This window comes from Atractosteus spatula, chromosome 3 (genome assembly GCF_055471065.1).
Source record: "Atractosteus spatula isolate fAtrSpa1 chromosome 3, fAtrSpa1.hap1, whole genome shotgun sequence".
In the NCBI taxonomy this organism is placed as follows: domain Eukaryota; kingdom Metazoa; phylum Chordata; class Actinopteri; order Semionotiformes; family Lepisosteidae; genus Atractosteus; species Atractosteus spatula.
Genome location: NC_142708.1, coordinates 15,399,376 through 15,416,664, shown reverse-complemented (window position 1 = coordinate 15,416,664; position 17,289 = coordinate 15,399,376). Strand labels below are relative to the sequence as shown.

Genomic DNA, 17,289 nt, shown 5'->3' with positions numbered 1-17,289 from the left:
CTGTTTCACAGTGAACACATTTGAGCATATGCTAAAAACTAAAATCTGCAGATCTGAACACCTACAAAAGAGAAAAAAACATTAAATTTAAAGTTGGGGAAAACCTCTCTCAAAGAATGAAATATGTATATACTGCACTATTACTCTGACTGAGTCAACAGGTTTTTAAAAATAAAATAAACCAGTGCCACAAATGAGCAAAACATTCATGACTACAGAGCATGTGAACTGAAGTACTTCATGTAGATATAATGACTGTTAGTCAGATAGGTGTCCTAAGCTTTGTTTCCAGGTGTCCCTTGGAGAGCAATATTTCTTAGGAAGCGATGCATGCTTGTCTGGGAAAAACACTGGGAGATCCTCAGACCTCATTTATCTTGAATAGCTAGATCCAGGCATAATGCACTTTCTGCTCCAGTGAACTTGCACTGTTGACTAATAATGTGGAACACTGCACATTTAAACAATTAGATAATCATTAAGCCCTTGTAACAATGTGTTGATTTAACACTGCACCTGTTGCAAATTAAGATACTCATGTACAGCACTTGACTGGGGATTTTTTAGGTCACATACATTTGATTATGATTTTGTTTTCTTTAGTGACCAATATATTTTACATTGCTTATTATTACATTACAAGCAGTTTCCACTGGTATATGAGGAATGTCTTAGCAGGATATAGATATTTACTGCAGATTTAACAAATTGGTGGATCAAACCACATTAAAAAATTGAATTGACACTGTCATCAATGTTCTGAGAATTTTGACGTGCAAGTCTTTGAAGATGTGTGGAGTAATGAATTGCTAATATACTGCATATGCTACATCTCTTTTGAGCTACAGAGGAAGGCCTTCATTTACCCCACATGTACACAAGGGGGTTCAGTAAGAGGTGAACAAGGAGCTCCCATTTAATGTTAACATGCTATAGTAAAACTAACAAACAAATGGTTCCACAGTCACTAAGCAAGAATAAAAATCACTGCAACTTCTGACATCAATATCCAGTGCGATTTCTTGAACACTACCATGTAAACTTCAGAGGTTGCTTTGGGAATTCCATGTGAAGAGCTCCTTTAAAGTACATCTCTCCAACAGTGCGTTTCAAAACTAAGTGCCTTTGGTGGGTGGGGACAAGCAAAGTGAGGGGGTTGTTAAAATAAATACATCTGCTTTGAAATAAGCAAATTAAATGGCTTCAGAAACAAAGTGTTATCAGCATTTAGCTGCTAAATACTTGCAAATCCTGGCTGGCTGTCCTTTTCCTCCAAGACATGACCTTTCACTGTTCACTTTTTTCCCCCCTTTGCCCCGATTTTACGACACAATAGAGCTGAACTCCACATTAACCCACAAATGTTTATGATAAGCGTAACATGGTTGAGGGCATTTGCATTTCAAAGATCTGTTTGCTATGAAAACAGTAGGTGAGACAAATGAATAGGTGACAGATGTTGTCACTAAACCCTCTGGAGATAAACATGGGCATCAAGACTATTGTAAACTATCCCCTACTTAAAGAAGCAAAAAAAAGAGGATTTTTTTTCTTTATTTTAAAATCAATATGTAAGGGGTGTGCAACTTGATTTTACAACTTTAGAGATTTACTTACATAGATACAAAAATACTACTCAGTTTTACCTAGAGACCAACTTAGTGATCTTTAATGACTGCTTGCCATTTTCGAAATCTTGTGCTTGCTGTTCTGTTTAACTTGATGAAATGTGTTCTCGAAACATTTTTAAGCTAAATACAGAGCAGCTGTACCGCTAAATATTACACCATGAAGGGCAATTGTACTCACAGGCACCTAATATAATAATGTACCCTTTATTTTTGACTATCAGAAAATTTCATTTTTTTAAAGCAGATACACCTTACCTGTATTTTTCTCAGTTCAGCCTAAAGAACTACTACCACTTGAACCAAGTGGACATTTCCTTTCAATTGAAAGCTGCAGCTTTCAGAATTTTGAACCATGACTATAGTTTTGTGAAAGTCTTGGACCTACTACTGTTTAACATGGAGCCTGAAAGAGGGTAGATGACTGTACACAAAGTTACAGTAACTTCAAGGAAGGAGATTAAATAATGATTCTGTATTGTTGCAAGAGACATCAATGTTTTGCCTAATCGGAGTACAAACCAGATCAGGAAGAGAAAGATTCCACAGAAAATGTAAAAAACCCATCAACACTATATTTAAATTAAAAATGCATCACATATTAACTTGCCTATGTCAAAAGGAAGTTAAAAATCAACACAAAAGAGCAAAATCAAGAACTAGCAGCTGTTAACTGTAACCAGTTTATTTTTCATATAACACTGCTACCTAAACCACTAAGATACAAACATAAGGCAACATGTTACTGGAACACCTGAACTAGTAGAACATCCCAATACTGGAAATTCTGATTAGGATCGTTCACACAGGCGCAATTATTAATGTTCAGGTCTAGATTGATGTAAACAAAAGCACTGTTCATAGTGGTTTAGTGTAGAACACTTACCAGTTTTCATTAACATCCCCATTTACCTATTACAAATCAAAACTTCTTTTCCACTGTGTGCTTTAACATCTGGACGATATATATGCGCAAGAGTATCTGGACAATATACAATTTGCAAGAATTTTAATCTAGCAGTAAAATGCTAGACGAAACCTTTTCCTTTCCAAGTGAGAAAACTAAGCGATGCCATCATGCACATTTCGATTTCATTAAAAACAAAAACATCTTTTTGAGGTTTCTTAAAGAAACTGCTTGCTGTTGCCAAATAGGTTCATTAAAATTAGTTAGCAGTAAAGCAAATGTACTTACTGTGCTTGGTTCTCTCTCTGTTTCCGCAGTTACCAAGAAATGCACAAACATGGCCGATCAGTAACAAGGTGCAAAAACAGAAATGAAAACAAAGAAAAAAAGAAATTAGAAAAACACAGGCGAATTCAAGTTTTTAAGCAGATTTTATTAACAGAAATCATTGCACATTCCTAATACAGCAATTTCCTGAAAATTTTTTACACTTATTTAGTAACAATATAGTTACAGTCTCTCAAACTAACCCTTGCCCCTTTGCAGCAATAGCTGAATAAATTATTGTTTAATCTGTTTCAAAATAAAGTAAGTGCAACAGCATGTCAATTATTGCAGGAAAGACGTTCATGATGTAGGATAACTGGGCACTTGGCATGGATCGCATAACCTGTTGGCATTATACACAGATGTTTGTATACTACTGCGACATATTTAGCAATCTTTCCATTATTACCACTTGTACATAGACCACAGCCAAAGTATGAAGCAGAAAGGATGTAAAGGTAATTAACGACAGGTTACAAGTGAGGCCCTGTCCCTTTCAGAAACACTACCCACCATACGTCTATGAGAAATAGATTACAATAGCCTTCCACTAGTAACATTACCATTGGTGTATATATTGTTCTATGATACAGTTGTTTGGTTAATGCATATGAAAAAATACAATTTAATCATTTGTAAAAAAAACATTTAAAACTTTAGCAGCCTGCCCTTTCACAAAAACTTCAAATACATAGCATAAACCACATATGATTCAGTCTTTGTAATTCTAAAACCTAATCAGTGGTTTAGGTTATTGACAAATAATCCATTGCCTTCAAAACCCAGTTTTAACTTTTGGAAATAAGGCTTAAGATAAGGATTCTAGCATAGACCGCAGACACTAAGGACAAACTTAATAAACTTGATCACTTTCAAGACTGACAAATTCCAAACATTTGGTAAAATACAGTAGCTGAAGACCGCTTCAAGAAAAACTAATTCTTCTGAAATAGGGAATTTACAAACATTTAAAAAATATTAAAAATGGGACCTCAGCTCTTCAATGCAAACAAAACTTGCACTTTAACTTATAACAAAACATTATCACTCACCATCGCTCGACTGAATGTCCCACTTATGCACTCACACAATGTACCCAATCACAACCCTCCCCCCAATCAAAAATGTCTCAGAAAAACTGGGTGTTTTTTTTCTTGCATCTTAACCCAAAAAAGCCAGCACAAAGCAGATTAGAAAACAAGTGTGGTTGTTCATACTGAAATGGTCCTAATCGAGCTTGCCTGGCCTCTCACCTCTGTGGTGCTCCGGGTCATGACTGTTTTTCTTGTCTTCCTTGACTGTTAGGTGAGGCTGCCCACCGAGGGCACTGGAGAGAGCCAGCAGACCCGCACTGCCGCCCAAGTGTGGCAGGCCTGGCGGATGTAGGCCTGAGGGGTGGGGGGTGAGGGGCACTGGGGGGCCATGTCCATGAGACAAGTGCTGGGCCTGGAGCTGCTGCTGCTGTGAGGATGCACACCGATCAGGCAGAGACAGGAGGAAGGGGAAAAAAAAGAAAGAAAAAACAATAAGTGTATGAAGAAAACAAGTAATCAATCCGATATACTACCATCCCCTCTAGCACATTAATGCTTAGGGTATGAACACTGTAATGCATGTGAAGACACTTTAACAATGTTAATAACATAAGAGTTGACTTTATATATTTCCCAAATGCAACAGGTTCTACTATAAAGTGGTATGTTATCAGTTTTTTATGCAAGATATACAATTCACTAAAATAGGCAAGTAATTCATACTGATTCAAAATTAAAATGCACTTTAAATTACATTTCCTGAAATATTACACAAAACAAGATATTATAAGATTTTACATCGTTTCACTTCATAATTCATTTAGCTTTTATACTAAACCCAGAGCCTATCACTACTTGAATTTCAGTCATAACTAATCAAGCAGGCATGGCTGTGTGCTTGTTCACAGCAAAAACAAATTTACAATGGATAGACTTGCGATTACATTCTAGCTAGCTGTGGAATTACTTAGAAAACAAAAGTGTACAGAATATATAAAGGAATATTTTTAACTCCCTATATTTTTCCCTCTTCATGCTGGTCACAGCCAAATACCACCTACCAAAAAGCAAAGAAACCAAGCATCTAACAGTACCATTTAAGTACCTGTTTGACATAGTGAGAAACTGAAATCATATGAGCAAATTCTCTTATAAACTTTGCTAAGGTGTTGTACAAACAAGAATGAAAATCTTTGGAAATAATTATTTAGAGCTGGTAAAAAAAATTCTACAAATACTTAGGTATTCAAGATTTAAATTTGTTCAGAGATGAAATACAAAAGCACTTGAAAACTGGAAGCACAAAGCACTTGCTCAGTGTATAATCTGGTCTAAACTTGATGAAATCTCCTACGCTAAAGATTAAGCCAATTAGACCAATATCATAAAAGTGTTAAGTAATGTAGTAGTTTTATTATTTTCCTGTCAGACCAAGATTGTCAGGAACTGCAACTACAGCCCTTTAATGTTCTAAACAAAGTATTTCCATTTTGCCGAAATCGGACTCAATTTAATTGTGGTGTACTCATCACTTTTCCTTTAAAACTTTTTTTCAGTATTTATAAAAGTTTTCCCTTCAAAATGTTTGACACCAATGGATATCACTAAGACACAAACCCATTAAAATGTTAAATTGCCAGCTTTGATCAAAGGCTTTTGTCAACAAGGTTGTCTTTATAGTCCTAGGTTTAAAACCAACAGAGTGCTCTGACAGTCTGAATTAAGGCACACCTTTGGCTATTGCACACATCACCTAATGGCATGCAACAGGCTGGATTATATTCTGATACTTCAGGTACTACTTATTACAGTACACAGGTCTACCCCCTAGCATGAACAAATCACTTAAGGGTAGTTGCAACTCCTTATATATATACACATTGGGAATCAAAACAGACTGGCACTCTACTCATGTACGTTTTTTAGAAAAAACACACAAGGATGCTGGATATTGATTTAATATTTGTGGTATTTTGATCAGTTGTCGTAATGACTGATCACAAACAAACTCAATGACTGAAGTGACTCTCGGTAGAATGCAAGGACTAGACATAGGTGGCGATATAACCTGTTTAGGGATTTTCTCAAGGCTTGACAAGAAAGAACAAAAAAGAACCAAGAGGCCCTACTTATCAGAAAAGCAACACCTTTGTGACACTGGTATGCTAGAGCCATGTTTCTTTGAGGAATAAAACTAAGATAAAGAGGAAAAAGTGTTAAACTATTCACTTTAAACCATACATTTACAAAAATAGTCAGTCATTTTAAAACATTTCAAGATTTCCCAAGACAGCTACTGAGCTAGAGGTGTAAGAAAATCAGACTTGAGGGTACTTGGGTCACTCTCCAGCTCTATTAACCTTCATGGAACACCTCTATCCAAGGTCTTTTTATATTTTAAGAGAACTGTAATAATGCTTTGGTCAACTGAGCATGTCCATTGGTCCTTAATTAAAAACGAGACACCTGCCATAAGAACAGTGTGGAACAAACCAAGTAACAGGTCTGCCCCACGAGCAATTACTATCATCGCTCAAAGATCAAGAGCTGTGTCCGGTTTCTTTTAAAAACCCAGCAATGCATAAAGCAAAGCCTGCTCTATGGCAGCAATTAACCACAGCTCTGATAAAAATAGTTCCAAGTGGGCAGAGCTGTTTATAACAAGAGATGCTCAGCATAGGCAAAGACCAGGCACTTGTTTTTCAGCTAACATACTTCTGGGGGTACTTAAGAAAGACAACCTACCATTATAAAAGTATTTAAATTACCAAGCATTGTCGGAGGAGCCTGTAAAATACTTCAGCACTGATATACTGGATAATATCATATACAGTGCGGAGGTAAAATCGATTGTATATTTTAAGCAGAACTTCAAAATGATTTTATCAGTTTTCTTGCAATGCTTTACATTTTATATTGTATATCAATACTGTGATGTAGGTATGATGGGAAAGAAATCTTGCTAATCCTTATCTTTACTTTTAGTAGTAATGCAGCAAAAATGAAAACAGTCTATTAGAAACATTCACATTCACTTTTTGCCAAACTAAAAGCATATCCACTGTGGCAAAGAAAAAAAAACACTTTATATTCAAGAAATACTTTCATTTAAATCATTTGATTCTTGCAGCTGAAAGCAGACAATTTTCCTTCGGCTTTCACTGACATTCTGCGTCTCATGTTCACGTCTGGTAAAGGCACTGATATTACCAACAAAGGTAGAGATAAGGGGACACTTCTCATGAGGCAACCAGATGGGATGTTCAGGGCTCCTCATAGAGGGATCAGACCTGAAAACAATATTCTTGTTTTCAAAAATCAATGTTTTAGTAATTTTTTCATCAATTTGAACCTGGTCTGTGCTCCTGAATTTAAGACATGGATTTTGTCTTGCCAGCTCCTTTCCAAAATGCTCTGCAGATTCTGAGCCACAGTAACTCACGTATCGTATAGTACATGATGCATGAGATTCCCCAAGTTACAAAAGCCAGCACTGGATTTCCCCAACTATAACAGATAAGAAAAGCAATTTTGTTATTAGTTATGTGCGTGTACTGTATACATTTGGCTGGAGTTTTCCTTGACGCTTTCCATGACTTCCTTTTTATCTTGTGATTCAGGTTATGTCAAATTAAGTCCTGTCTGTTGATGTGCTGTGCACCAGGTGAATAGATGCACTCATTCAATAAATTAAAAGTTTTTAATTTTTCTTTATGCTTTTTAATTGCATAAGTTTACTGATTTGCATCAATATCTTCATATCATCAGATTAGAAATTATGCTGGACATCTAAGTAATGACTGCATGTCTAGGGATGCATGAAGGATTAATGACTGACCTACAGTGAGAAGCCCTGAAGAGCACATGATCAAGAAACTCCAGGACCTATACATTACATTTGTATACACAAGCTTACACGTGTGGAAACTCCACAGAGGTACAGGTCAGTTGAGGTTGTTCAATCACAAGCATATGGAAACAATTGATCATACCTTTCTGACACATACACTGACAAGACTTTTCCCCTACTTAGGAGATCTTTCATGCTGCAAATAGCTGTCTAAACCATCAAACATCTACGTCTGCTCTTGGCTTAAATGCTGCTGTGGTTTAAGAGCATGCCCCCTCATTGTTCTTACCACTGGGTCAGATCCCAGAACAATACTGACAGCTGCTATCAAACTGGGCAGAGTTTACTGCAGCCCTGGCTGCTGCTAGGAGGAGCAGACAGGCTCCTGCAGCCTCCTCCCCTGGGGAGACAGGTTGACACATTGCATGTGCAATGAGGGAGACTAAAGGTCTAGTGAATTGTCAACCCGATTTTACACCGCTTCATTTTGTCAGGATGCACACAATCCCTTTCAAGTAAAATCAAGCATGTGCCAGAGCATGAAACCCATTGTACTCTAAAACATAATTATGGAGCACTTAAGCCTGGAAGTGCATGGTTGGAGAGATTGAAAATAAAAAGTTAGACTCCCTTAGTATCAATTGGGTATCAAGCAAAATCAGCTTCAAGGATTTACATGTTCCACAACCTAATGTGCATAAACGTAAATCAACATTTTCATGATTCATTATCTGCTTTTGGTGAGAAAGCAAATGAAAGCATATTTAGGTGATTGTACATCACCCATTCATGTTCATAATTCAAAGCTAATTTTCAAATAGGATAAAATGAACTGGGATTTTAAGGAAAGTAATTGAGCAGTCTGAATTTAAGATTAAGTGGGAGGCACCATTTTGCCTGTAAAGGTACTTCAACAATCTGCATTAACCTTTAGGCACAGAAATAATAAAAAGCACATGAAAAGTCCATTGCCCGTTTTTCCCTTATCCTTAAAACAAAATGGCCCATCATTTGTATTCGCTGTTTTTTGCATGAGAATGGCCGTAGTTACCGTTGACTGATCCTTTCATACCAGAACCTTTTACCAGCACTTGAACCCAAATTTTTTTTTCCAAAAAATTTCAATGAACCCAAAGAGTAGCAATACAAATCTGATAGACAAGGGGGGTGGGGGCACAATTTGAGAAGGGAAGCACACAAAAGGGCTGTATGTTTATGCAAGGCTAAGCTGTCAAGTATTATAAAGCGGCATGAATAAAATTTAAGCTGAAAATCCACTGAAGCTCACCGGTTCAGGGAGAAAAAGCTATTAAAAGGAAGTGAAGGTCACCCTCCCAGTTTATTTCACCTAATTGACTGCCAATAGCTTACCACAGGCAAATTGACTGCAGAGCTGCAATTGAGAAACTGATGAAAGGAAAGTTTTCAAGCTGAGGCCAATTCTTTTATCAGCACTAATCCCCTGCACTTATTCCTCCTCCCCCTTCACCCAAAAGAATAAGAAAAAAAAATAAAATAAAACCCATCTCCAGTAGGGATGTAGTTTTAAGCACAGATGGATTAACTGGTTCCATTGTCTATGCACGTCACTGGTCTGTGCCAGCATTAATCCGTACAGCAGCATGTCTAATTATCATCACAAAGTGTCTGAGAAAACTATAAAGACCAGCAGGGCATCTTCTCACAAGCAATTAACATAAATTGATAAATGAGTAATTTGAATCTGCTCAAGCTGCTAATGCTGGAATATTTTTAATGTCTATTTCTCGTGTCCCAGCTAATTCTCTTTCCAACCTTGAGCAACCGAAAACGTTGGGAATTTTTCCGATTCTGAAGACAAACAGCAGGCTATTGGTTGGCAGGTCTGCACGCTTCATTAAACTCATTTGAAATGCAAAAATAGGGTGACTGATGGCTAGTCAGTTCAACGAGGAAGCAAACAATCTCCTGCATTTAGCAGCAAAATGGTTAAAAGGAGTGAAAAGAGGCAATTAGGAGGCATCCTCTTTTGAGTAAAATGTAAATAGCCCCCTCCCAAGCTTTCTGCAAAGAGAATGCAATTTCAGAAAACATTTCAGAGCATTAAACATGATTTAATAAATCAAGAATTATACTGTCGACCAAGAAACGAGGCTACTTACATTTCATGACCAGAGACCTTCCCCCCCTCCCCCCCCAAAGAAAAACACACACATATTCTCTTTGAATAGTTGTTCAAAGTGAACGCTATTTTGGGAAAAAAAGATCAATTTACATAAAGGACTCCTTATAATGTTATTTTTTCACACCATATCTTGTGCCCAGCAAATTGTTTTTGTGTCTTCAACTCAAAGAGGAAATTAAACTATACATGTAATGTAAATTACATGATAAAAATGTGTTCTGGAACATCTCCAATACCATGCTGCCAACCTCAAAAACCAGCCTTTTCAGTGTAGCCTCCCGAAGCATAAAAGACGCCTTTCTCCAGAACCGAAGAATAATACATTGCACTTAGTATCGTGCCTACTGCCCACTCATGTCTTTGGTCAACAGCATACCCCACAAAGAAGAACTTTCATAAATTATAATCTCAATGTTACTGTAGGTTGTATAACAATCTTTAGGGAACAGGTGCTTATAATATGAGTAAACAGGATTAATAAATAAGACCATAGGAGCTCATTTAGATGGCATAATAAAAAGTATGATTGTTGCGGCTTAAAATTTTTCAAAAATGTAATTTCGTAACAGCATAATGTTAACTTTAGCAAAATAAAAAAAGTTCCTGAATCATTAAGTGAAACAACATTTTAAAGACTCCATACCTAAAAGTAGTGTATTTTATACCAAGTGAAGATACTATTGCCAATTACACTGAAATTAAAAACAAAATAATTCCTTTAACAGAAACTAAGAACCCTTTCAATACTATTATGGACAACCACCCGTATCTGGCCAACCTCTGACAGGTATAGTAGAGTTGACAGAGCAGGTCTTTCACGCACAAAACCCTTTGCAGAGTCTTTCCAAGCACTGATGCAATTTCTCACTTCTTCACCTGATCCACAATAGAGATCGGTTTGCCAACTTAACATCTACTGATTAAGATTTCATATGGACACTTCCCTTTTTGTTTTTGTAATTGCTTATTAAGAAGATTCACTTCTCTGAAAATTGAGACTCAGCCCAAACATGCATTAAAAAGAATATTGTTCATATAATGACAATGTGTATAATCCTAATGATGTTGGTCATCTGGTAGCTTCACAACACTTATATAAAATTCTGGATATAACCTTAACTAACAATAAGGTTTAAAGGGTACGAGACACTGAGACTAAAAACAGTACCATGTCAGATAATATCCAGAGATTTAAAGTCTATTAATGGCTTATTAAAAAATCCATAAGACATCCCAGTTTTGACTTTGATGCCCATTACTTAGTTCAAGGTTAACAGGTTATCCCACAAGGAACAAGATGTAGGAAAGTTTTATCCATATGTATGGTCAGAATACTGGTTGGGAAGACTAACTTGCACCTAAGGGCTTCAACTGTGAATCTTCAAAAAAAACTCTGGCCATTAGAGTGTTTTTTCAAAACTGCAATACAAGGTTCAGCTAATGAATTTGAGGTCTGAAGCAGAGTTTATGGCAACATGAGTCATGAATTATTCCAAAACTGCAACTACCTCCCATGTCAAATGAGACCGTGAGATGTGTCTGAATGTTCAAGACTGGTCATCACAATCTCCAAACCAACAGTCCGAAAGAACATGACATGAACTAAGGAAAGCACCGTACAAGCACAAGTTCCAGGGAAAGCCATCTCTACATTATCAAAGCCACAGAAGAAGCAGCTGATTGAAGAGTTAAGCTGTTAATAACTTTGAAGTTTGGGCATTCAGATGTAATTATTTGGGATAAATTCATTTTTTGCAAAACTGATAGTCTTGCACCTTTTTGTGTTTTTAATGAATGCAACAAAACCTGAACATACTGGATTTTTTTTATGATGGAGCATTTCAGTTACATAGCATCAAAAACATGAAAAGAATTGGAAGCTACTGTGCATATTTCTACAAACTTACACACAAAAGTTGGCTGTACAGCACTTAAAGATGCAGGAGCCAATACTGGATTTATAAATGAGACATACTGTCACCTAACAATCCATGAAACTGCTTGTTTTGCACCGTGGTGCTTCAAGCTCAAAGTGATTGCACACAGACGTTTTAGTACCACTACAGATATCATAATGGGCGTTAATACATTAGGATGCACCTGATGTCTTTTGTGGCTTAGGGGGAAGCACTGAGAGAACTTATTGAGATGGGCAGTGTGGCTTTATGGAGATGTTTGGAAGCATACTATTATTGTATAATGCTAAAATGTATTCAGCTGTGGTATAGATATGCGTTACTCTGTTTCACAGCGTATTTCACCTTAAACAGGTACAGTGCCACAGGTGTCCTCAGAAGAATTCACAGGGCAGTTTCACAGTCCCCCACACCCTCTGACCCACAACCCCAAGCAGTAAGTAATAGAAAGGTATACACACTGTAGGAGGGAGACCTGGAAGGCCACGTACCCCGATGATAGCATTCAGTTCTGCCATGGTGACTTGTTTAGCTCTTTCCACTGCCTGTGCAACCTGCTGTTGATGCTAGGTGAATAAAAACAGAAAAAAAATTGTGAATGAGGAGCTATAAACTAATATTTTGTAACATTTACACAAAGTAAAACACCCACGTATGCGTTTTGTAGAGTGAAAAAACGTAAATAAGATGCAGAAGCTAAAATTACATTCCAACAGTAAAAAGAGGTTGTACTTTAACATTTTACAAATCTTAAACAGTAATAAGGTCATTCAGACAAATGGATCCACATATAATTTGTTTTACAGTAAGCATAAAAAAACTTAATAAATTCCAACTTTATGATCCAGAAACTGACTATACTGCATGGCAGGTTTTGAAACTGATAAAAGTATTGAGTGGACTTAGGTAAATTCATTATGCTGATTAAGAACTGGTCCACTGATGGCCTCTTGCAAAAACTGCAAAAGCCACAGGGTAGTCGTGTGTGACCACCACTGGGAGCAATACCATCTACACTTGTGCAACACATGCTCTGCATTGAGCTTGCAGATAGATGCTGGCTTCCCCTCTAGATGCCATGTCGTGCTCGCTGTGTGGCTCTGAAGCAGGATGTGCTTGGGAGTGGTTGTGGCCAAGTCCCAGTGGGATAAAGCTGCACATCATGTATGTGCTTGAATTACCTATATCTTCAGGTAATGGTGCACAGTTCTCTGTGGAATCAACATTACAGTTTATGTCAAGTTAGAATGTGAAACCTTATTCATCAAAGGTTTTTGTGCACCTCTCACAAGTTCTGCTTCCTGGTTACATCTGTTCTCTTGTACTTACATTTCATATTGTACTTGTAAAAAAAAAAATGAACATTTCTATCTTTTGTAGCCTTTGTGTAAAGACCAATTCAGAATTCAAAGAAATTACTTTTCATAGAGTCCTCTAACTTTGGAAATAGTCTGGTGCTGTATGTTAGACTAGCGGCATCAGCATTTTGCACCTGCGGTTGGGATAAGTTTTTTTTAAAAATTGGTATATGTACAATACTAACCAGGAATGTGGCAAGTGAACCTGATATTTCTTATACATTTTGTAAGCAAGACATCTATAACTATCATTTTGTTTTCATTTATTGGGGGTCTGAATACATCCGGAAGGCACTGCATATATATATATACACACATTAAATACGGTATATGCAAATGGCCAATACCTGCCCAAGTATATACAAGTCAAGGCTGTAGATAAAAATATTAAAACAAGAAAATTATTTTTTTAAGTAATTGCTTAAATCAGTAACCTCCACAGGGTATAGAGATACAATAGCATATAATGTTCTGCATTTGGTAATTTTTTGTCCAGACATCACAAGACATAATTGTGTACTTTTTTCTTGCAGTTTTTGGAAAATTTGAAATGTCCTTCTAATCTGCATTTCTAGCAGAAGTGTAACATGATTATAAACAGTGCACACAAAGAATTGCAGTCCATATGGAGAATCAGTTATCCAAAAACACCTTTTTGTGCACAAAAAGCAATCTTTCAGCACCCAGAATTAATGGCAGCAAGGCTACCAACTTGTAGCCCAATCTGGTCATGTACTGTTAGATCTCAGAAGCTAAGTAAGGCTGGGGCTGGCTAATGCTGGGTGGAGAGACTTTCTGGTCTGTAGCGGGACCACAGATGGAGCAACCATTATTCACATCACCCAGGTGGGTGCTGCACTTCAATGATACAGAGTGGACTCCCTCCTATACACAAAGCACTTTATGGTACTTTAGAATCAAAAGCTCTATATAAAATGCAAGGAATTATTAAGATGTTGACCAATTTGTTTGATTTTCAAGGACTAGGGGAAATTAAATTATTTCCATAATTTCACAGTAAGTCCATGTATAGCTCTTTGAAACCTGTTTTTTGGTACCGTGCTCTTTAAGAAAAAAAGAAATCTAAATAAAACAAAAAAAAAATCCATAAAATGGTTGAAATAACCAGAGAACATACACATCATGGCTTTCACTTCTGTGTAAAGCACTAAGCTAATGAGATTGAGTGGAGCTTTAAAAAGGTGTGTAGATCAGAATTAGTACTATTATCAATAATCCAATGACATGCTCAATATAATATATTAATAAAAAGTCAAACAAGTCTGTTATAGGGAAGTCATGTATATTAAGACAATGTTATAATGGCCTGTTTGGGATTTTAGAGCACTTAGAGCTTCTCCAGAATACAGTCTCAACATAAGAGGCATGCTACAGGCTGCAGCAACCCTATACAATAAACCAGCCAATACAGTTCAGCACAAATCAAGACAGAAAAACTGTAAAATATATCATTGCTTTCCAAGGGGTGTTAAATAAATCAACTAAAAATTAAAAAATCATTCATAGACAAGCAACAGCCTGGAAGTCTTTCAGATAATTGGCCAATTTCTGTATCAATGACCATGCACTCAATGACATGAGCACATGACCACTGATACAACACAGCAATTGGTGTTGACAGAGACTAACATAATTCTCTGTGTTATTCATTTTCAGGTTTTAATTGCAATTGGGTTTCTTGAAATGAAATAAAAGACTCAGATATGTACTGCACGATCTAAAAATTGTAAAGTTGTGAACTTCTCAAAAAGCAATGTTGAAAATGAATGTGGAATCCATACATTATTGTTTGTCCCAACATGCAACCCAAAAAAACATCCAGCCATTTCTTAGTCTCTCAGATTATCCCCGTCCTGCAAATCTTGACTGGCACCAGGATGATCAGAAAGACATGCAAGCGTCACAGTCCAATATGTATTTGTGCCTTTGCCTCTTTGATCAACCTTTTATTTTGCTATAAATTAAAAGGAAGCCAAACTTTACATAGGGTTAATTAAGGAACAAGTAAAAGTTTTTTCCATGCTGAAAAGAGAAGGAAAGAAGCACAACATTCTTTGGGTGTGAAGGCGGTGGAAGAAGAAGGCTCCACAGCCGCAACATTGTGCTTTTCTTCTCTTCTCAGCACGGAAAAAACTTTTACTTTTTCCTTTATAGCGGACGCAAATACCTACTTGAACTACTATAGTGTTAATTAGGTGACTTTCATAAAGCATGTGATGATCGTGCAATATTACTCATGTGTTAGGGGTTACAGATGAATGGATTTTCAGGCTGTTTTATGTAATGCTGACTAAACACTGAAGAAAATGTTTGTGAAATATTCCTTAAAAATAGTATTTGTTCAAGCATTTTAAAACAAAGATTAAATTTGAGGCTCATCTGTCATCTTTGGTGTTTATGATCTACCACCCGTTCCTCCAGACTAATCAACAAGACGTTTTCAAGCTGCGGGAAGAACAAATCTTTCTCTGACACACGCCTTGCCAAAAATAACATTTCAAAAGCAGACAATTTGAAAACAGAAAAGGCAAGTGAACTTTAGCTGAGCTGGTTTACTTACTTCCTGAGACAAAAATGGGATCACTTGTGCACAAATTGTATTCAGCCTCTTAGCGATCTCAGTCTGTAGAAAAAAAAACACCAGGGTTTAAAAATATAAAACAACGATTAAAAGTTATGCAATATATTACATTTGCATCTAATTATCCAAATTTAAGAGCATAAAAAAAACTGTTGTGAACTTGCCATACGTATTCACAACTACCGTATAGCTTTATATGGTAAATATTACAGGCATTTTACCATTCAAAATTTGAATGACAATTAAAAACAAGACTAACTTATGTATTATAAAACACAAGTAAAAATGTTGTTTCTGCAATTAGGTTTTTTTTTTTAATTGGAAACCAAAAACCTTTGAAATTAGTACCAGCACCCATGTCAAAGAGGTACAGAAAGGTGCTCCCTATGATCTCAATTAGATAAAACAATTTAGATGAACAGAATGGCCTCCACTAAAAACCACAGATACTAAATCAATATTGTCAGCTGAATTAAAGCAGTACATGATCATACTTTTCTATACATTTGCAAATTCAATCTCAAATTTATTCTCCATGACAAAAAAAAATACTCAAGCATTTTTTTTCCCATAGCCATGGCAAAAGCAGTAAGTCAACTGACCTATCCAAGAAAAAGCAGATTGTTTGCGGCTATATTTTTTCTTTGCCAAGATGCTTATTAAAATCCTCTAAGAGTTACACTCCAAAAGCATCTGCATTGAAGGCTAGCAGCTTCCATCTGTGTGAACAGCCATCGTGTACTGATTAATGGACTTCAAGTATTTTGCATTTAAAACAATGAAAGGAAAAAAGATAAACTAGCATTGAAAGCTGCTTGGCTAGCCCTGGCTACACTAATTGAGCTTTCTCTTTAGCTCTCTGGCAAGGCAGATTGTGGGCCACGTCTCCAGGAGAAAGCTCTTGTATCTGTCTGGCAGCTCTTAGCTGAGCATCTCAAGTGCCCTTAATTGTTTATGTTCCTAATGCAGAGCCTCTTGAACGTTTGCATTCATTTTTAATAGCAGGCTTAAGAGCAGGGCCTATCAAAGAATGACAAAGCAATTCCATTCATCAGCTCCTGCTACAGCGATGATGGCCTTTTGATTTATTTGCAAATGACAAGCTTGGCGGGCCCCTCACTTAAGTGCTTTCCTCCCTTTTGAAGCATCATTAAAATTAACATGAAGGAATTCTCCTGCATTTTGCATGATTAAGTAGTCTGCGTGAAGCTTACCTCTTTATTTTTTAGCTCACTTTTTAATTTTTTACTAATTAGAGGCTGAATGCTTTGATCAAGTAACAACACCATAAAACTGTGAAATATTAATTTCTAGTTTTCACTGTCAAATTGAAAGAACCAGGCTCCATCCGTGCCCCGTTTCTACTGCGCTGCTATCTAAAAAGGAACATCAAAGCTTAAGCCAATTTCTCCAGTACAGCACTGTATTCCACATTCATCAAATACATATTTCTAGTAAAACTGAAACTAAAATGTTATAAAGTTATAAGTTTCATGTGTTATT

General features: G+C 36.6%; 1 protein-coding gene across 3 annotated transcripts in view; it reads right to left on the bottom strand.

The window, feature by feature from the left end:
* The window catches only part of LOC148837470 (transducin-like enhancer protein 1), a 47,255-nt gene that overhangs the window by 16,873 nt on the left and 13,093 nt on the right, over positions 1-17,289 (bottom strand). Inside the window, exons 5-8 of one of the 3 annotated variants that reach the window (XM_088910716.1) lie at positions 15,766-15,828; positions 12,288-12,392; positions 4,116-4,323; positions 2,824-2,840 (exon numbers count right to left, since the gene is read on the bottom strand). In XM_088910716.1, coding sequence (XP_088766842.1) covers positions 2,824-2,840; positions 4,116-4,323; positions 12,288-12,392; positions 15,766-15,828 — 393 coding nt within the window. The remainder of the gene's footprint in view (positions 1-2,823; positions 2,841-4,115; positions 4,324-12,287; positions 12,393-15,765; positions 15,829-17,289) is intronic. The other 2 variants (XM_088910717.1, XM_088910718.1) reach the window with 2 other exon arrangements.